The 21,635-nt window shown below is 40.7% G+C and overlaps 1 protein-coding gene across 1 annotated transcript in view; it reads right to left on the reverse strand.

Annotated features, from left to right (window-relative positions):
- Iqch (IQ motif containing H) overlaps positions 1 to 21,635 on the reverse strand; it is a 184,022-nt gene that overhangs the window by 33,912 nt on the left and 128,475 nt on the right. The window contains exon 18 of the mRNA XM_027414782.2: positions 1,397 to 1,567. Coding sequence (XP_027270583.1) covers positions 1,397 to 1,567 — 171 coding nt within the window. The remainder of the gene's footprint in view (positions 1 to 1,396; positions 1,568 to 21,635) is intronic.

Below are 21,635 nucleotides of genomic sequence, written 5' to 3' on the forward strand. Positions count from 1 at the left end.
AGGTCTTTAAGAGCCATAGGGAATGGATGACTCCAAGGAAACAGTATCTTATAGACACAAGAGAACTAATGCACATAGGAATTTAGAGAGACTGCTAGCATGCACAGGTTCAGTCCAGACAGGTCCCCAGTGCTGAGATGGGGAAGTGAACACGGGTTCCCACTCCTAACCAAGAAGCTATCTTCTAGTTGATATCCACTTGCAAGGTAAAAAATTAGTTTTCTCCCATGGATTCTCATTGAATACATTAGCCACACTTAAGGGACGGCCCCATGCCCAGCAGTAGGTGGCCAAAACAAAAACAAACTCAATGGTACTTCTTTTTATTTGTGTCTTCATATGGCTTAGTTTGGGCATTTTTTTTTTTTTTTTGTCTTATTGGTCTTTTGTTGGTCTATTGAGGTTTCTGATTTTGTTTTCATGGTTTTTTTTTTTTTTTTTTTTGTGTGTGTGTGTGTGTGTGTGTATCTTCCTTTTTTGTTTTGTTTGCCTGTTTTCTGAAGAGAGAAAAAAAGAAAGGACATGAAGTTGGGTGGGGAGGAGTTGGGGGAGGGGAAATGGTAAACTAAATATATCCTATGTTTTGTTTTTTGTTTTTCAAGATAGGGGTTTCTCTGTGTAGTCCCAACAGTCTTGGAACTCACTCTGTGAACCAGGCTGGCTTCAAACTCAGATATCCACCTGCTTCTGCCTTCAAGTGCTGGGATTAAAGGTGTATGCCACCATGCCTAACTTAAAAATAATTCTATTTAAAAAATAAACCTGGGTAGGCATGCTTAAAATTGCCTTTTACTATTCATCGGTCTTCACTGTAGTTTTTAGACTAAGGAGAAAGAAGGGAGACAGGAAACCTTAGGGGAATTGCTCCCATACTAGTTGGAGATGGGGCAGATTCTAAGGTGGCATCTTCATAGAAGCAGGGTACTGGTAAGATCTGAGGCATTTTAGCAGTTAGAAGTATTGCAGCCTGGTTGTGGCAGGGAGTAGGGCTAAGGTAAGTCTTGCTGGCCTCTGGTCTGATCCCCCAAGAGGATGCAGGGGGAGACCATACAGTTTTAAATAGTTTGGATCTAGGAGTGTAAGCTCAAAATGGAAATGAGGGCCAGAAAAATAGGGATGAAGGTTGTCAAAAAATAGCTGTTCACTGATTTACTGTGGAGAGAAATGGAGAAAGCTGGGAGATACCCAAACAGAAAGCCTATTGCCTCTGGGATTCCACACCCTGCTTCCTCTCTCTTCCTGGGTGGCCTCCCCTTTTTACGGCAAAGACTGACACATTTATGGACCTTGTACTGAAATGGTTCAGTGACCTCTTTGGTTCTTTATTCTCTTTTTGCTCACTTAGCAATTGAGTACTTCTGAATGCCAGACCAACCAGAAAGAATCTGCTGCTTACCATCTCTGCTTGGATGCTATGGCGCTTTTTCATCCTTTCCGTATCTTGATCAAAGTGGGGCACTTCCAGGGTGCTCATACCACAATTCAGATGGCCATTTGTCAAGTACAAAGTGAGCTGAGTCATGGATAGCTGGTCACTGTATGAGACGTTGAGGCCTGTTGTCCATACCTAGTTAAAACATGAGCCAGAGAAGTGAGGGTATGATAAAGACCAGAGAAAAAAGAGAGCTACACCAATCCTAACTAGATCAAGCAAGAGGCCAAGGAGATTCTTGGAGTAGAGATGTCTTTGCTTCTGTTTGTGTATCACATAACTGAGGGGCGGGGCTTGTTTCTCATTAGAACATTTGTGATTATATAGGAAGTTTTAAAAAAAAAATGACAATACCTGGCCGAGACAATCTAGCAGAGATCTTGGTGATGTTTTTTGCTGGTGGTTTGTTATTTCAGAGGTGGACAGTACAACGTTCTCAACTGAGATTGGATAAAAGCTAAAAAGGGTGGTAACTAAAGTAAATACTGAACATTTACTATGTGTTCACCTGGCTGTGACAAAAGTTGGTCATGTGCCACCTCCTCCTTCTCCTTTAAGTTTATTTGTCATTTCAGACTTCCAGGAGATCCCCAGAATCCAACTTAGTTGAATGCTCAAGGCAGAGCATGCAAGTCACTAGAGAGTCAAAGATATAGAGGCCTAGGCCATGCCATCAAGATAACAGAACCACATATGCTCAGTGAATCACAGCACAGTATAACATAAACTACAACAAAGATTATGGAGGCAGAAAGGGCAGCCTGTGTTTGTTTGGTGGAATCAAAGCTGTCTTTGAAGGTGACATTTGAATTTTCAACTAGTAATAAAACCATCGTTTGCATGGACTAAGTATATATGGTATGCTCAGTACTGCACAGACTTCTCTCATCTTTCTAGTTACTTTTAAAACTACAACCCATGCTACAGATGAAGAAACAGGTCCAGGAGGTCCCTAGGCCCACACAGTAAGGAAGAGGTAGCACTCAGATTCTAATCATATCTGTCTGGTTCCAAGCCCACCCTCCTCCCATGCACCTCCAGAAGAGAGGCCGTTGGTGTTGTACCAATCCTCCAGTCAAATTAAAAGTCAAGGTTGCAGAGGATCAAAACTTGTTCTTGCTTAATACAGCCCATGCCATGGATGTGTCTTGTGGAGAAAACATAAAGTATTGTATTTCTGCAGCATGCTGTAATTAGCAGTAATGCATTTTCACTGTAGGAAGTTGGAAACCAACACATTTTCAGGAAGATTTGATTAAATATTTTTTTCCTCTTAGAAGGCATACAAGTGCCCCACTCACCAACTCTGTATGTTAAAACACACAATACATCTGCCCTAGAGTGGACTCCTCTCACACAAATCTAGCAGTGAGTGACTTGAGTAAGCATTGAATGTAAATGGCATCATTATAAGAATATTAAGGGGTCAAGCTGTCAAGGCCCCTTGCTAAACTGAAGCTAATTTCAGGATCATATTCACACAGTAATCCTCTTTCATAACAGCAAATAAATCACATTTGCAACAATTGTTAAAAAACTAACTGCCAAGTATCTGCTGCAGTTGTAAATACCCTATTTGTCAACTTAAATATTTCCTGCTGTATGGCAGTACATGTAAATCAGATAGGGACAGCTCCTGTTCCCTCTGAGGAAAAAGTGGACTTGTTCTCCTTACACATCTTTCTCCAGAGTTTCTCTTTTCAGGCTTTGGTGCTCTTCATCAAAATATGTATATACAAAATACTACTGATATTTACATTAATGATACTAATGTTTTGGTGATAAGGCTTTTGATAAGAAGGCAGCATAGTCTAGGGAAAGACAGAAGCAAGGAGTAAGAGCACCTGTATGTGGTCCTCACAAGCAGCATAAATTTAGACTAGTTTTGATGTGCTCTCCATCTCAGTATCCTCAAGTGTTAAGGAGAAAACAGTAATACCTATCACATGAGGTTTTGAAAAATCAAACAAAAACCCCAAATATACATAAAATTGCCCTATGAAGCTGAATATAAATGCTACTTACAATTACTAAGCATTCCCTTTAAGAGGACAGACTCCTTACTAACCACAGTGGTGCCAGCTCATAATCCCAGCACTCAGGTGGCTGAATCAACAAGGATCACAAATTCAAAGCCAGCCTGGACTAATGGTGGCAAATGCTGTCTTTTAAAACAAAGATTCTTAGGTGACCTGTGGCTATCAGATGGCACCATTTCCTAACTGGTTTGCCCCATAATAGCAGGTTTGGGGCAATGCTGCTACTATTCTTGCTCCATTTCACTGAGGATACTGAGAGAAAAAGCTGTCTCACAGTTTGTCTGAAATGGCAGAGCATGGGCCAGAGCTCTGAATTTTCTAGAGGTTGGTATTTTTGCTTCTTGCTTCCCCAGGCTGCCCTAACTCCTTGGTTCACAAAGGAGATAGAACACATTTCCTTTAGCCTTTTCCTCAACAGCAGGCTTGCCTGATTTGCTCAGATAATTGTTCCCTTCTCCATCTGGTTTTCCCTGCTGAAAACATTGCCCAAGGCATACTTGTTTGTGTACAGGGGTTCCAATATCCCCCTCTAGATTGTTAGCCCTTTAGGGGAAGCTGCTAAGTCTTTGTCTTCCTGCAGCCCCCAGTGTGTGGGGTATGGTTGGCAAAGCAGGGGACAACCACTATTCCAGTCCCATACTGTGATTGCCTCTGGAGCCGTTCAGGAGCAGGCACCTGGGGGCCATTTAGGGCTGAGTCCAGATTCAAATCAAGTAAGTATTTCTCTGCACCTCCTTGGTACCTCTCCTGTGTTCTCACTGCCTCTTACTTAATCCTATCCTCTTACTTAATCCTATTTTTAAATTTAAATTTCAAAGTTAACTTTATAAACTTACAGCTCTCTGCAGTGGATGTTCTTGTCACAAGCAAGCCATGGCAGTGACCTGCACAAAAGCACTCCAAGAAGGGATAAGGACAATATGTATGTGGTGACTTTGACATGACTTGCTATGATGGCTTGTAATGACTTGTTTGATGGATTAATTTATTAGATTTGAAGGTAAGGCTAAGGCACTAAAGACTCTTTTAAAAAAAAAAAAAGCCACCCAGTGTGGTGGTGGTGGCAGCATATGCTTTTAAAAATGTTAAGATTATTTTAATCTCTGTTAACTTGTGAAAATGGGCTTACTAGAAAATAAAAGTTATGCATGTGGCTTAACAGCCTCTAGTCTACTGCAACTTTACCAAAGAGGTGGACCCAGAGTGTGGGGAGGAGGCCCCTGCTTTCTACCTCCCTGACTGTACTTGCCTGAATCCAGAGAACCAGCATAGGCCAGAACTGTTCTGTTCTCAAGTTCCTTGGGATGACAAGGCAATACCATGCTCCTGTGTGAAAAGGGCTGGGAGAGAGACCTAATGTAAACCCCCTTTTGACTCAGGTATTCTGGACAGGAGGAGGCCGCCTGCTCACCCTTGATGCTTCCACCTTTTCCTGGTGACAGGCAGGATGGATGGGTGATGGGGCATGCAGATATGGGCAGCTGTGCTTTGGCCCTACATTCTGTAATTGTCTTCAAGTGCAAGTAAAGCTCTTTGGCAAAGAGTTTTGTCTTTTTTCCTATTAGCCTTCTTTTATGAACATCAGTGTAAAGAATGAGACTGAGAGACGAGTTTATAACTGTATAGTAGTCATTGAAGAACCAGAATTTCTGAGATTTAAGAATCCACAGAGATTTTATAAACTCATTTTTTTTTCATCTGCTCTTCTTTTCTGTAGAGAAACTGAAGCCTAGGGCAGTTAACAGGCTAGTGGTCCAAGCTTACGCTGTCAGTGTCTGAGATACATGTTTGTAGTCCACAATTAAGTCACCTCTCTGGGTCCTACTTCCCTTGACTAGTCCCTAGAGATTATGGTCTGGGTAGTCCTTCCGTCCATTGCCCCCAGATATGTCAATGAGGCCAATCTGGGATTATGAAGATTTGCCATCTGGTGATAAAAAATTAAGTGTTTTATTATTCTCCAAATTGGTCAATCTTTAAAAGATGTAACACTGAAAATTCACCCACTATAAGGTTGGCACCAGTCCCTTGGAGTCCACTCTCCTCAGCAGCCTGTTTGACTGCAGGATATAGGAATGACCTTCCTACCCGTATTTTTGTTCATATTCACAGCTCCAAATCTGATGGGCAATCTATTATTGGACCATTTTATTCTTCCCAGAGAAAGGCCAAGCCATCTGTCAGACCAATGGGCAGCTCTTCTGGGAGTCACATAATCCAGCTGTGGCTAGGCCAGAGTTCCTTATGCTCTTCTGGCTTGACTAAGATGTAAGCAAAGGACTTATTTGCCACATACTATTAAGTGACATACAAAGGACTTATTTCCCACATACAATTAAGTGACAAACAAAAGGACTTATTTCCCACATATAACTAAGTGACAAACAAAGGACTTATTTCCCACATACAACTAAGTGACAAACAAAGGACTTATTTCCCACATACAACTAAGTGACAAAGGGCTTATTTCCCAGGTACAATTAAGTGACAAATGAAGGGCTTATTTCCCACATACAACTAAGTGACAGACAAAGGACTTATTTCCCACATATAACTAAGTGACATATAAAGGACTTATTTCCCACAAACAACTAAGTGACAAGCAAAGGACTTATTTCTCACAAACAACTAAGTGACAAAGGACTTACCTCTTGCATACAATTTCAGAGGCTGGAAGTTTGTTGGAGGGTGTTGAGCAGAGGGATGGCATGCTCTGGTGTCTATTTTTAAAGAGTTGATGTGCAGTAAGAGAAGAGACCATGAATGGCAAGGATGGAGACAGGGAGTCCAGTTAGGATGACACTGCCATAGTTTGGGTGATAGATGATAGTGGCAAGACCAGAATCAGAACCATTAAGGGTAGGAGTGGTTTTCTTAGACACATTTCAATAGTAGGTCTTAATGGACATACTGATGGGTTTGGTGTGGGACATGAGACACAGAGAAGAATCAAAGAGGTCCCTAAGCCTTTCCCCCAGAAAATGGAAGGATTATGTCCTAGAAGAACAGATTGGAGACTACTTAGACGGTAAAATCCAGGCCTCAGGCTTAGGTGTATTCAGTTTGAGGTGCGTCTGTTGGACAATATTCCAAGAGGATGAGATCACCTTTTCTTTTTCACTGTATGTGAGGAACATGTATTGTGCTTCACTTGAGACTTAAAGATGGCTCAGGCTGTGGTAAGGAGGCAGCTCGTCTCTGATATCATTTTTAAGCTTGGGGTACTAGGCTTTCCCTGGCTGGGGAGACAGGTGAGGCCCATAGGACCTGAGGCCTTATCTAAGAGACTGTTGTAGAGACAGGTCATCCTGCTTCTCACCATGGTTATGCCAAGATGCACTAAGCTTGAGAAGGATAAAACAGATGGATTGGGGGACAGAAGTGCCAGCAGTGGAGGGAAAAGAGGGCTAAAGAGGACAGTGGGTTGAGGGAGGCAAGTGCCTCCTGGGTGGAGACTTTTGGACAAGTTACAAGGACTTGCTGGGGATGCCAGCCTTGCCTCTGCTGTCTGTTCCTTCCCAATCTTTAGGCCTCCTTCCTTGTCTGTTAACATAGGCCAAAGGCTGTGGAGTACTTGCCTAGCAAACATGAGGCCCTGGGTTCAATCTCTAGTACTGCCAAACCAAACCAAATACAATGGGCCTAATGGCATGGGTCCTTGTTGTCTATTGTGAGGTGACTGCATGAGATAGTGTGTGTGTGAGGCGAGTACTACAGGGGTCAGGGCAGTGGGAGGACTCAGTCGTTGGACTCTGAATTTGATATGCTTGCCCATGTCTCAGAAACAGGGAGAAGAACAGGCCCCAGCATCCCTGTAACCATGAAGACATGATCTCCTTGGCATAGTAAATGACATCTCTTCCCCATCTTTGATCATTAAAATGTCAGACAGTATTGAGCACACTATGTGGTAGACACACCTGACACTTAATTTTTAAATAAGTGGGTACACCACACTGAAAGAATTTTCAATTAGTAAAATAGTAATAGGATTGTGATAAGAGTTGTTTGCATTACATTAAAAAAAAAAATCAGTAGACAGGCAGAGTGAACAGCTGCCTCTTGGCCTGTTGCCACCTAGTGGCAATTGCTGGGGTAGCTCAATGTCTTCTAGATGTCTCTATAAGAGATGGGAACAATTACCTTCCCGGACTAACAGTTCAACAACTGCAACTTCTAGAGATAGTCCTGGAGTCCTTCCCCGTGTTTCTGTTAATATTATTTACCCCCAGTGCATGGGAAATTACAGCTCCTTAAGGCTATCTTTAAACAGTTAGGGCATCCTTGGATATCGCTGCCCCTGTTCAGGGCCTTATTTTGATTTTTAGTGTCTGTGGGGTCAGAGGCAAAAAAGCATCTGGGTCCTGTCTCTTAGCAGTGAGGGCCAAGTAACCCATCATGCCTTGAGCCTCCATGATAGTCACTTTCATTTTTAGATTAAAAAATGTTTAGAGTTTTAAAAAAGTAATGACTTTCAAGTATGAAAATTATTTAAAAAGTACCCACAAAGTAGAATATGTCAATCAGATACAACTCTTAAGCAGTAATGCTTAAATCAGATTCCATTACAGTGCGTTTGGGCACACTTGACATGAGGAGGACAGGTGAAACATCTCTAAAACTGGAAACACTCTGGGTGCCAGGGGCACAGAGTGATCCTCATCATCCCATCTCCTCGCTTTATGAGATATCTGGAGGTGGACTGACTGAGAGCAAAGCGCAGGTTCTTAACCCTTGGTTTAGCACATCTATGACACCAAGTTACCAGCATTGATAAACCAGCTTTCTTTATGGGGCCAGAAGCTTCTCTGTTACTGTAGAAGTACCTTCAGGATATGCCAAAATCACACTAGAAATTGATTTGGTTATCTAAAGTGAAAAATTTGAAATTTAAACCACCACCACCACCAGCAGCAGCTACCTTTTTTCACTCTTAAAAAAACATTCTTGCATTTTCTGTTTTCTATTCCAAGCTTCTTCTGCCATCACAATTTATAATCTTTCTTGTGCTATTAAAAACTGATGGCCCAATTGGTATTATTTATAATCTTATGTACAGAATTACACACTCATTTTCCCTTTTTTCTGTTTAAGTGCTTTCTTGCCTTTCTATGTTTTTCTGGAAGGCCACATTCATATTTGGACAATGAGTGCCAAAGACTAATAAACATGAAAATCTAATTTTTGTAATCCATTTTTATGAGACTAATGAACCCCATGTTATAGGTGGAGTTTTTGACTTTCATGATATAAACATCGGGACTAGTGATGATTGGATTTTGAGAAGTGCCCCTTATGGGGTGCTATAAATGACCTCTAAAAGACTTTTTGTGGGAGTTTTCAAAGGAGAAGAACTCTTGTGTAGCTGCCAGCAGGGAGGCTTCCTGTGTGCAGTCCCTATAGGCATGAGGACTTTTGTGCAAAGCAGAGTCTTCTCTGGGTGAGGATGAGCACACAGAGCAGAGGCTTCAATCCCCACGGTGCAGATGTATTCCAGCAGTTTCCCTTTGCTCCTTAGGCTACTCAGTAGCTCTAGTAAACCATAATCTCTCATAAGCAATAATTTTCGTTGCAGACTACATAGGCTAGAAACACACATTGTGAAAGTGATAGTGCTGGGGTTGGTCCAGCTGCTTTGGATCCTAGGGGCAAGGCTTTGAAAGGAAGAGACATGGTTGCGAGCAGAGTTCAGACTGCAGTTCAGAGTTCTTGATGTTAAGTACAAGAGTAGTTTATGATTGAGAAATTCCTAGAGAAGAGAATGAGACCTTGAAAACACTGAGTGAAGAGTCACTTACATGAGAACTCACTTACATGGGATGCCTAAGACACTGAAATCCACAAAGACAGAAAGCAGTTCACAGTGGCTAAGGGAAAAGGGATGGGAAATGACTGCTAATGGGCCTGCACTCATTTTTCGGTGGGCAGGGGAGAGTAAAATAAATGTAAAATTTGATAATGGTGATGGTTGTGCAAGTCTGAACACATGTAAAACTACTAAATATCCTCTTTGAAAAAGTGTCCTTTCTGCCATAAAGTGTATCAATAAAGCTGTTCTACATGCATCCACACAACCCAGTCTCCAGAAAGCCCATTGGAGTACAGACAGTTGCACAATCTGTGTGTCCCTTATTTGAATGTGGTTGAGTATAACTGATGACTGAATGAAGCGACTTGTGATAAACCTCTTCGAAAACTGCCTTCCGGGTTTACTTTAGGTACTCTTCAAGGTGGAACTTTTTAAAGTTTTACTATGGCCAACAAATGTCTGTCACATATGCTAAAGCTAACTAGTGGCCCACAGAGGTTAATACCTAGGGCTTAATAAGCAGCCATGGAATGGAGGAGATAACACAAGCATAATACCGTGTGCATAGTGTCAGATAGACTCACTGCACTCTAAGGACCAAGTGTCATTGTTCTAAAAGCCGGGCTATTTCCTCCTGCTCTTCTACACACAGGCTTTCATTTTGTGTCAGCATCTGGACTGAGTTGGGCTGGGTGCCATCAGGAAAGCAGGGCCGGTCAGACCACTGGTGAGCACATGGCACAGGAAAGCTGTGTCCAAGACACACTTTCCACCTTCTCTCTCTGCTCATTCTCCACAGACTGCATCTCCCACCCCAAAGCTCTATGTCCTCCACAGGGACTCTTGTCATCCCCATTAAGTTAGTCCAAAAATTTAATAAATCCTGACTAATTTCATGGTGGTGGAGGCATGGCTCCCGGGTGACATATTTATCATAGCACGGCCTTTGGAGGATGGTTATCTGGAGGTAAACTTGGATTCTACTTTGCCTTTGCTACTTACAGCGCCTTGTGTTGGAAACAGTGAGCTTCCTACCAGGACACTAGGTTGTCATTTTTATGGGATTGGTATTTAGGAAACTGCCTATTTGGTGTCATGTAGGGCAGACTGCAGAAAGGAAACGTGGGAAAAGCAGAGGCAGGGAAGCGAGTGTGTAGTAAGGGCTGTTAAATGCAAAGCATTGTGGTATTTTCTCATCCTCACCACAGCCTTGTGAAGTAGATATCAAACGGGTGTTTAATATAATTGAAAACAGAGGCTCAACGATTCCACGGAATGTTCTGTCACTTCCCAGCTGAGGCAGGGCTAGATTAAACTCCAGAGCCCAGGTTTTCTCTGCCATGCTTGATCCTGGTGGTGACGGAGTTTGACCAGAGGAGTCATGTCAGGAAGCTCCACTAGTGACTAGATAGTTCTAAAGCCAGGAGAGTCCCCAACTTACTGTGACTTTGGGGAAGTCACTTAACACCCTTCTGCCTCTTGTTCTCATTATTTACCTGTGAAGCACTCTGAGAATGTGTATTTCTAGAAGTACATGAAGACAGAGAAATACCTTCTAAGGCTCCTACCTCAGATCAGTAACTCCTGTGGCTCTTTCCAGAAGTGCATGGGTGAAGCTTTGGGGCCTTGGAAAACATGCCAGCAGATTCACTGCTGACTAAAAGTCACCCTGGAGTTACACTGAGTACGTGTTCTGAATCTTACTTTTCTACTTGCCTTCCCAGGCTCTGCCCTGTGTCAACCTGGCTGTTGAGCTACCCCCACAGGCTGCTTGTCACTGACCACCTCTCTGGAACCACTCGTCCCTGGGTGGATTTCTAACAAATAGAGTAAATTTGAGGAAGATATTTTTCCTTCCTTCCTCTTCTATCCATCTCTTTCTACTCCTCTTCTACCCATTCACTGCACTGTTTCTTTATGTGTTGTTTCATCTCAGGAGAATACACCAGAAAGCTCTTAATTATAATGGCTAACTATCAAATCTGAGTTTGTAACTGTTGTGCCCTCTAAGTGTTTTACATAGAAAACAACTGTGAAATTCCTATTTTCATTTCCTTCGTTATTCTTTTGTGTTCATCCATTGACTTTCCCCCCACAAGGCTCTGGGGTGGCGTATTCTTTAGTATACTCTAGGTCTTTAGTGTGACTAGAAGTTTCACATTGTTACTCCTTTGGAAACTGTCTCTTGAGCTTTAGAAATGATTTCATGTTCTGCGCATGCCTGTTGTAGATAGTAGGGAACTTCACTGTGGTGCTACACAGTGGGAGAGATTCAACACATGCTTCACTCAGCCAGGAAAGGGCTCAGTTGTTTGTCCTGGTGGTAGCTGCTAGCCTTAGGAGAGCTCAGAGTTCTTCAGCAATCCTGCCTTCTGTGCTTTCCTTAAGGAGGGGGTGAATTTCATTGATCTATGTGCACCTGGTTTTGGAAAGGTTACTTACTCTGCCTGAACAGATTTCAATGGTTGGCTTAATATCATTTATATACTTAGGAATTAGTATAGAAACTTAAAGAGGTTAAAAAACAGACCTCTGTTAAGTAGGTCCTCCAGGTCAGCTGCTTGTGGCATGATGGGCAGGTCAGCTTCCCAGGCAGGGGGGCTTTTCATTTAGGATTTGGGTCCAACAGTCAGTACAGTAAATCTTATGTTAAAGAAAGTGAACTATATGTTGAAAGGAATATACATATTGTTAAAACATTTCTATTTATGCAAAAGATTCATGTAATTTTATAAAGGTTTTTAAGTGCTGTGTTAGACTGTACTAGTAACAGATGTTCAACCACATGTTTACATTGTTGTTTTACTGAAAAGTCATGGACTACCTGATATTTTACTTTTAAAGCATTATACCAATGCCATCACATTTTAAGTTAGCTCAAATTAGTTATTACTAGAAAACATGAATAATTTAAAATAACAGAAGGGCTCTTAAAAACAAATACCACTAATAAAGCCAGAAGATTTTGTTAAAGGAGCCCCTTCAGAATTCCAGGCTCTTGTGCCACTTTTTGTTCTTTTTTCTGCAAAGACAGATGGTGTCAGTAATTGCCTATATATTTAATTAAGTTAAAAAGCTACATAGTAAGGGCTTGGCAAACAAAACAAACAACAGAAACAGGAAATTTTGTGTTGTGAGCAAAGAAAGCAAAGGAGCAAACACTGGTAATGTAAAACAGAACCCCCATCTGATAGATACTCAGCTACCCACATGTACTGGAGTATGGGCTGCATTTTATCCATCTAATTATAAGAACAACAATAAACCCCACACTAGAAACATCAGCATTAGAGCTTTTATGTTTTTGACCAACTGAAGGAGAATGACCCTGCGTGTGGCCCTACCATTTGACCTAACAATCACTTTTGACTTAATATTTGAGTAGTTACTCTAAATTCCTTTTACACTGTTTGCCTGGGAGTTCTCACCTAGCACACTGGCTAATCATTGTGAAATTATTATGGGTGGTGGGGAGCAGGAGCTACTTGTAGAAAGTGGTTTGGAAAACTGACTTAACCATTCTTGTGGTGTCTGTTTTCAATGTTCCCATCCCGTGAATCCACCTTCTGGCTTAATGGCAATATGGTGCTCCCAGCTGTGGTATAGTATATGGGCTGCACATTTAAACTCTTAAAGCTTAAAAATGGCTACCACAACACTGATTTTATTCCATTTCTCTTAGTCATTAACATTTAACGATTACCTTATGTGCTGAGCACAAGGATGGAATATATTAACAAAAATAGGAGATGTGTTTTTCTGGCTTTAAGCTGCTCAACTCAATTCAACAAGCATATTGAGGAAATTCAAGAGAACAGACATTTTCTCTGGTGTGTGCATGGTGTGGGGAGGGTGTGGTGCTCTCAACGGAGTCACCATTGAGCCTGTGCAGTACCACAGTGTTTGCTGGGAAAGACCATAAGCTCCGTAGTCACACAAGGCATGGTAGGGACCCAGAATTAGCCAGTACCTAGCTGTGTGACCCAGATCATGGCACTGTAGCCTCAGTTTCCTCATTTGTAAATCAGGGATAATAATTTACAGTGATTATTAGAATACTTACCCTGACCATCAGTACTATACCTCAGCTCAAAGAGACTAGAAGGCTAAGCAGTAGTTGAAAGGGAATTAATTAAGGTAGGTTTCCATGTAGAGTTGAATTTTGAAAGAGGGTAATTTAAAATTTGTGTATTAATAGACAAAAAAGGAAAGGCAAGTTGGGATGAAGGTAGACTGTGAGAGGTAGGACTAGAACACGTTTGTTGAAAATGGAATCACTAACCCTGCTTGTTTTAGAGAGTTCTGTGGATGTGATAAATAAAAACCCCAAACAGTGCCATATTTATTTCAGGACGGAATGATTTGAGGTGTTTAACAAAATAAGTAAAACTTGGGGAAAATTATCTTGTGTAGTCACTCCAATATTATGTTATAAGAAAAATTAAAATTTGAGTGTTAAAGAGTTTTGTGGATCCCATTCAACTCAACAGCAATGGACAACTTGACTTAAAAAAACCGGGTAGGGGATTGACTATTTCTTAAAGAAGACAAATGGCCAGTAGACATATGAAAGGTGTTCAACTGATTATCAGTGAAATGCACATTGGAACTGTGAGGTATTTTCTCATACCTGTTGGAATAGCTATTGCCATGGTGTGGGTATGTTTCATTCATTCCACGCTGTCCCATATAGAGGGCCATTTGCTGGAAGCTTGGTTCCCAATGTGATGGAATTTTTAAGGGTCATGTTCTAGTGGGAGGCAACTAGTTAATGGATGACCCATCCATGAATAGACAGTTACTGGTTTTACAGAGCAGAAAGGGTAAGTTCTCTACAGAGCAGGTGGTTCTAAGGTAGTCTAGCATTCCTTCTCAGTTCAACCTTTAAAAATCATCTATTATTATTATTATTACATGTATGTGTGTGCATACACACAATATATGTGTGCACACATTATATATATATAATATATATATCCACACACATGCTATATATGTGACATGTGAGCCACAGCACACATGTGGAAGTCAGAGGACAACTTTCTGGAGTTGGTTCTCTCCTTCCACCTTTCTATGGGTTCCAGAGATCCAACTCAGGTTGCCAGACTTGTACAGCAAGCATCTTTACCTGCTGAGCCACCTCACTGGCTCTTTTACTTCCTGTCTTACCATGGACAGTTAAAGGGAAGTTTTTAACTAATGTAGATTTCCATGTGGAACTTGATTTTGAGACATATTTTGAGGGAAGGGAAGGTATATATTAACAGGCAAAAGAAGAAAGGAAGGAATGCAAGTTGAAATGAAGATGAGAGTAGGAGGTAGGAGGGGAACGCAAGTGCATCTGGATGTCTTTTGGCCTTGAGATGCCATCCACCATGAGACCCTCACAGGCTAAGTTCCAGTTTAGCTCCTGAGCCTGTAGCACTGTTGACTGAGGAAGTCTTTTTATAAGTTATTCCATTTCAGGTATTTTCTATAACAACACAGAACAGACAAATATAGCTATTTCAAAAACCAAAAGATAGGGCTGGGTGTGGTAGTGAACACTTTTAATCCCAAAACTCCGGAAACAAAGGCAGGTTAATCTTTGTCGTTCAAGACCAGCCTAGTCTGCACAACAGGACCCAATAGTGAGATTTCTATGTTATTACAGCTAGTTGTAATACAACTCTAACTAGTATGGAGGCTCCTAAGAAGTAAAAAGAATAGGGGGAATGGAGAGATGGCTCAGTAGTTAAGAGCACTGGCTGCTTCTTCAGATGACTTGGTTCAATTGCCAGCACCCACATGGCTGTTTACAATTGTCTGTAACTCCAGTTCCAGGGAACTTCTGGCCTCTGTGGGCACTGGGCACACATGTGGTACATATACATACATGCAGGCAAAACACAAACATAAAATAAAAGTAAACAAATCTTAGAAATGAATAAAATAAAAATAATTCTTTAGAAATAAATAAAAGAACAGAACTGTCATATGATGCAACGATTCTACTACTGGGACTGTACCCAAAGAAAATAAAGTCATTCTTTTGAAGAGATATGCATGACTATGTTTAGGAAAGCATCATTCATAAAAGCCAAGATCTTGAACAACTTTTCAGTGGGTTAATAAATACATTGTGGTGTATACATACACACAGATGTGGACACACAAAATGGAGTATTAGTCAGCCATTGCAAAGGAAATCCTAATTTGTGATAATATGAGTAAATCTGAAGGACACTATGGCAAATGAAATAAGCTAGGCACAGGAAAACAGGCATACATTGTTTTACCTACACATAGAATTTAAAAATGTCTACCATGGGTCAGGAGGTAGGAGAAATAAAGGAATAGTGGTTAAAGAGAACAGACTTCAAGTTAAAGATGAGTAAGTTCTGGAGACCTAGCATATGGCATGGTGACTATAGTTGAATAATACTGTGGGCTGCCAGGGAAGGCCCCATACCCAGGAATAGTTGGCCAACACAAAACAAACTCATTGTGATTTTGTGGACTTTTTAATTTTTCTTTGTTTTGGCATTTTTGTCTAATTGGTCTTTTGCCTGTTTGCTTTCAGTTTTGTGTGTTTTTTCCTGTTTCTAGTTTTTGTTTGTTTGTTTGTTTGCTTTTGAAAGAGAGAAAAAGAACATAAAGTTGTATGGGGAGAGAGATAGGGAGGAGAAAAACATTATTCGTATTGTATGAAAAATAATTTCTTCAACTAAAAGCTTCTAATTGAACAAAGAATAAACAATGCTATGTGATGCTGTATGGCATTGTGACTGTAGTTGGTAATACTGTGCCTGAAATCTGGAATCCAGGAGTAGTCTCTCACAAACAAGACGGCCATATGAGGTGATGGATGTGTTACCGCTTGACCGTGGTAATCACTTTACAGTGTATATACACCTTAGAATATCACACTGTGTACCTTAAACAATTATGTTTTTATTTGTCAGCTTAATAAAGCTAGGAAGAAGGAAGGACAGCCTTGCAAGGGAACAGTCATCCTACAGAAAGTGAAGTAAGTGACCGCCCAAGTGGGAGGAGAGGGTCAGCTTTGTTTCTGCCACATTAGACGGAAGGGGCACACACCCTTGTGTAGGGAGTCTTCTGGTCTCTCTTAGCATTAATAGGAAAGCTTCCCTGCCCTCCTGAATACCGCAAAATTGTGGATCTTCTGAACAGTGCACAGGCAGTGAACATGCCAAGATTTTCTCTGCCCTTGGAAGTGTTTCTGGAGAGAGAAGTGTCTTGGTTATGAAAGGAAATAAGGATGTGAGAGACATTGGGGAGATCAGGTAACAGAAACAAAGCTGCTGTGGGTTAGGATGTGGAGTGTCCCCTCAAAATGTTCATGCTCAGAAAGGTTGGCCCTCAGCTGCTGGTGATGTTTGGAGGATTCTGGGAACTCTAGGTAGGGGAGTATAGCTGGAAGAAGCAAGTTGCTGAAGATGAGTTCTCGAGAGCTCTGTTTTCCCCAGGTCCCTATCTGTATGTCTTTCTCCTTGTCCATCAGGAGGAAAGAAACTCCTCTGTCATATGAGCCCACCATAAATGGGACTGAGAAACCATGGCCTGAACCCTCTAAAAGTGGATTCAAATAAGTCTTTCCTCCCTTCCACTGTTTTCCTATCAGGTGATAACAGTGACACAAAGGTACCTAAAACAGATTCACTTTATGTAGGTCCACAGGCTGCCCATTTAAGATCTGAGGTTTAGGTTTAGACTCAAGCTTCCTAAATGCCAGGGTTTATAAAGTAAGGAGGTTAATAAAACATTTAAGAATAGCCACATATGGTAATATTGTACGTAAAGTTGGCCACTTGCTCACTAATCAATATAAATGTAATTTCACACTATAAAACCTGTCATTGTGTCCTTGTGTTTATTGCTGAAGTTCTCATCATCATCATTATCATCATCACTTGTATGTTGCTGGTCTCTGTCACTGACACAAAGATACACATTTAAAAGGGACAAGGCTTTTGTTTTACTGTATCAGGATCCTCTGGGATCTACTTCCCCTTCACTAGGTATTAAGTTGTGATTAACAGTGTGCCTATTATAGCATTTAGAAACACTGACTAATAGGCACTTCTGTTTATACCAAAGGCCTATTAAATTTTAATTTAGATATACACTATTAACCCTCTTATATATAAATAAAATACCTTCCCTAAAGAGGAAAAGTAAATCTCATTGAGCTCCCTTGGTGAATTCCTTATATATCTTGAAAACAAAGATAAGAAGCTCTTGCAAATGATATTACCAGAGGGGGACTGAGAGAGAAGTATTCATTCATTCATTTAATAAATATTTATTCAGCATCTATTATCTGCCAGACAGGGCGCTAGGTGCTGGGCTTACAGAAACGAGCAAGAAGGAATTATGATGTTTCTGTAGACCTCAGGTTTTGCATCCTCTGAAATAAATGTATTCATTTTTGATGCTTATATATCACTTTGAGATGATAATGCTCAGTGAGTTTTTAAAAATAATGCTAATTCGATTCAGATTCCACTCACAGTTTGAAAACCTGCTGAGGGTCTCTCTGACAGTTTTACATGTGCTTATGGCATTTGATTTAGTAACAACAGCACCTTGAATCTATCTGTTCAGCCTCTCAGAACATCCTGTGAGAAACGGGCAGGAATTCTCCACTTGCTAATGCTGGATCAAGACTCAGTGAGTTGTCTATGTGAAGAGAGGGCTGACACTCACAGTGAAATATTTTAGGTGTTTTTCTGTTGCAGGATTAGACTCTGTTTAGAAACCCATAGATACATTTTTTCAGAATATGTGGGTTTGGTAAGTCCATGTATTGAAAGTCCTTGATACACCTTGCATTCAGAGGTGGGACTCTGAGGATGTAATTGTGACATGGATGGATTAAATCACAAGTAGATTGAAAATCTGAATGCACTATTGGGAGGTATTAGAACTGTGAAGGGTGGGACCTAGTTGGGGGATGTAGGTCACTTGGGGTAAGGCTTGAAGGGTGGAGTTTGTCCTCTGCTCCTTGTGTATGATATTCAGCTTTGCTTCGGGCTCACAGCAATGCAGCCAGCTAGCCGCAGACCAAAGCCTCTGAAACTGTAGTCTAAAATAAGTATTTCCTCCCTTTATATTATATATTATATATGTCAGAAGCAAAGAGTCTGACCAATGCTCCAATTTCTGTCTTCCCTCACAGTTTTTATCTTGTAATAAGTCTTGTCTTTTGTGACTACCCTATTGATGCAGGGCCATTACTAAGCACTTGTAGCCATTTTTCATCTCAACTCTTTTCTTAAAGATTGGATTTGGACAGGGGACGAGTGTGGTGGTAGAATTCCTGCCCAGAATGAGAGGCTTTGGATTCGATCCCCAACACACCAAGAAATGAAACAAAAAGATTTAATTTCCTTTCCCTGTTTTCTTTTAAATATACCTATCAGCACTCATTTATAAATGAGTTTTTTCACAAAGTTCACAATTAGTATGGCTGAAGAGATGGCTCAGTGGCTAAAGTGCTTGCTGCACAAGTATGAGGACCTGAGTTAAATTCCCAGCACCCATGTAAAAAAGCCAGGCATGGTGGTGCATGCCTATCATCCAAATTCTTGAGAATAGAGACAGATTTATGTCTAGGTAGGCAAGTTCCAGGTTCAGTGAGAGACTGTCTTAAAAAAATAATCACAGTGACAAAGTCACAGTGGTACATGCCTTTAATTCAGCACTTGGGAGGAGGTATGTGGCTTGGCAGTCAGCCTGGTCTACACACTGAGTAGTTTCAGGCCAGCTAGGACTACATGAGACCCCATCTCAAAACAGCAAAAGGGTGGAGAGTCATTCTAGAGGACAACTGATGTCAACTTCTGGCCTCCACACACAGGCACACACATGAATGAGCACCCCCCCACACATACACACATTTGCACATACATAAACACATGCATACAGTTCACAGTTATCCACAAACAAAGACTTTAAATCTGGGATTTCAACCGACAGCATCTTTGACAGTTTATTTGTTTAAATGTTATATAACTCATATTTATTTAAGGTAAAACATGGTATTTGTAAGACACAGATTGTCATCTTTCTCCATATGTGTTGTGTATGTTATTTTTTACCACCACCCTTTACAACCTCTTCCTACTTAGAACACATTCTTTCTTACACTCCTTCAATCTTAATTATCCTTCAGCTCCCATCCCACCTATTCTGTAAAAACCTCCCTTGATTGCTCCAAACAGAAGGGACCTTATTCTTATCTGAACGCACACAGCAAGTGTTGTGGCACTTAAACTGACATTACCTTTTTGATGTCTCTTTTATTGTTCTTTGAAGTTGTCAGTTAAAGCCTTTTTTTGTGATTCATTTTTCCAGTTTGTCTCCCCTGCTCGATTGTGCACTCCCTGAAGGCAGGCACTTCCCATCTCTATTATCTCTGCAGCTTCTCTAGCACCTGCTATAATGGCGTATGCATTATAGATGCTCAATAAACACTTGTTTCATTAGTGTTTCCCCTAAATGAGTAAACTCCAAAGATCTTGATTTCCTAGAGGTCCCAAAGATCTTCTACTAACAAATAATAATTAGATACTTAAACTAAGGGGACTGCCACTGTGATAACTCTCTTGGGAGAGTAGTACAAACAAGTAACCTTAATTCATTTTCTAGATGATGAAAAAAGTCACAGAGGTAATATGCATGCCTACGAACTTTAAGAGCATAGACCACTGTGAACCTATGGCAGATGAAACTGGATTATAGATACAAAGTAGCTGACAGAACACATGGCTTGTTTATCTTTGTTCCATCAACAAGGGACATCAGAATAGGCCCCCAGAATGTGTTTGTTCAAAGAATATGTCAATCTCTCCCCAATCTAAAGCTTTTGAAGGTACTTGATGTTACTCTTGGAACTGTCCACTCCATAACCCTAGAAAGAACCTCTTCCCTTATTCTCTGATGAGAAGGCCAGATCTTCAACAGGGCTGCCACAAAAACACCTTCTGGAGTACCAGATATTCTGTGTGCAGTCTCTAAAGGCCTGGGATTTCCCATTATAGTACCCTATTACCCTGCTGGAAACTGTCTGAACCATGTTCCACCAGCTCCATTTTCCAGAAACCAGCTCTCTTCCTTTTATTCCCATACAGTACTGTGTTCTGCCTGACACTCCCAGTTCCATTTACTTTTTTATTCATTTAGAAACAGAATTTCAGTATTTAACCCAGGCTTGATGCCTGATGTCTGTTATTTAAATCCTACATTTCCAAAACCACTCTCCCACTCTGCATTTTAGACCCTCATTTTCATCTCCCGGGGTTGTGACAGAATTTTTACCTTCTTATCTGGAGTTAATTTATAACTGTGGGCTTGTCCTTAGTGCGTGCCTCTAGTTTATTTGCTTCTCCTTGGCCCTAGTCACCTTTGCTTCTATCATCCCAACATGGTAAATTATAGGTCCCAGCTGGAACTACCTACCAAAAGTCTGAATGGATGTAGGGACCTCAGTTTTCTGCTTCTCATGTCTATTCTAAGATATGTGTATATAAGTGAAATCATGTACATGAATGTGCTTTACAGACTAGAACACTCTATATAAATCTATATCATTATTCATATATCTGTTTCTCTAATTAGAGACTTAACACATCTTTGTTTACTCTTGAAAATGCAAATGCAGGGACTATGGTGTATTTTAGTATATACAAAGCTGTAGGTTCAACCCCTAGTACCAAGACAAATGAATGAATATAAACACATACATTAATAAAACTATAAAGGGAAATGCAGAAAGCATAGAAAACAAAATAGCAGCCATTTTCTTTTTACTTTCACAGTTCTGTTCTAATGAATTGTCACAGGTTCACTGATGTAAAGTGGCATAAATAAACAGTTCAAAGTCAGTAATGTAGTGTCCTCCCCCCATCTCTCTGTGTGTCTCTGTCTCTGTCTGTCTCTCTGTCTCTGTCTCTCTCTCTGTGTATCTGTCTCTGTCTCTCTGTCTCTCTCTGTCTCTCTCTCTCTCCTTCTTGCTTCCTGCCTCCTTACATGGAATCTGTGAGTAGTTGGTCCCTAGATAACCCAAGATAATCTCCCAGCTCATTGTTGAATTCATCTGCAAAGTCCTTCTGCTGTGTAAGGTACCATAAGGAACCACTGCTCTGCCTGTCACAGCCACAATCTTCTCATACAGAAACAATGATATGATATTTTACTATATATCTTTAGGATCCTTTCACTCTGTATGTTTCTGTAGATGTTTTTTATAAAATTATAGTATGATATATATTGTTTATGATTTTCTTTTCAATCTTGTACTACTATATTAACACTTTAAAATATTTTCAAAAACATGAGTTTTAATATCACA

Source organism: Cricetulus griseus, chromosome 4 (genome assembly GCF_003668045.3).
Source record: "Cricetulus griseus strain 17A/GY chromosome 4, alternate assembly CriGri-PICRH-1.0, whole genome shotgun sequence".
Lineage (NCBI taxonomy): Eukaryota > Metazoa > Chordata > Mammalia > Rodentia > Cricetidae > Cricetulus > Cricetulus griseus.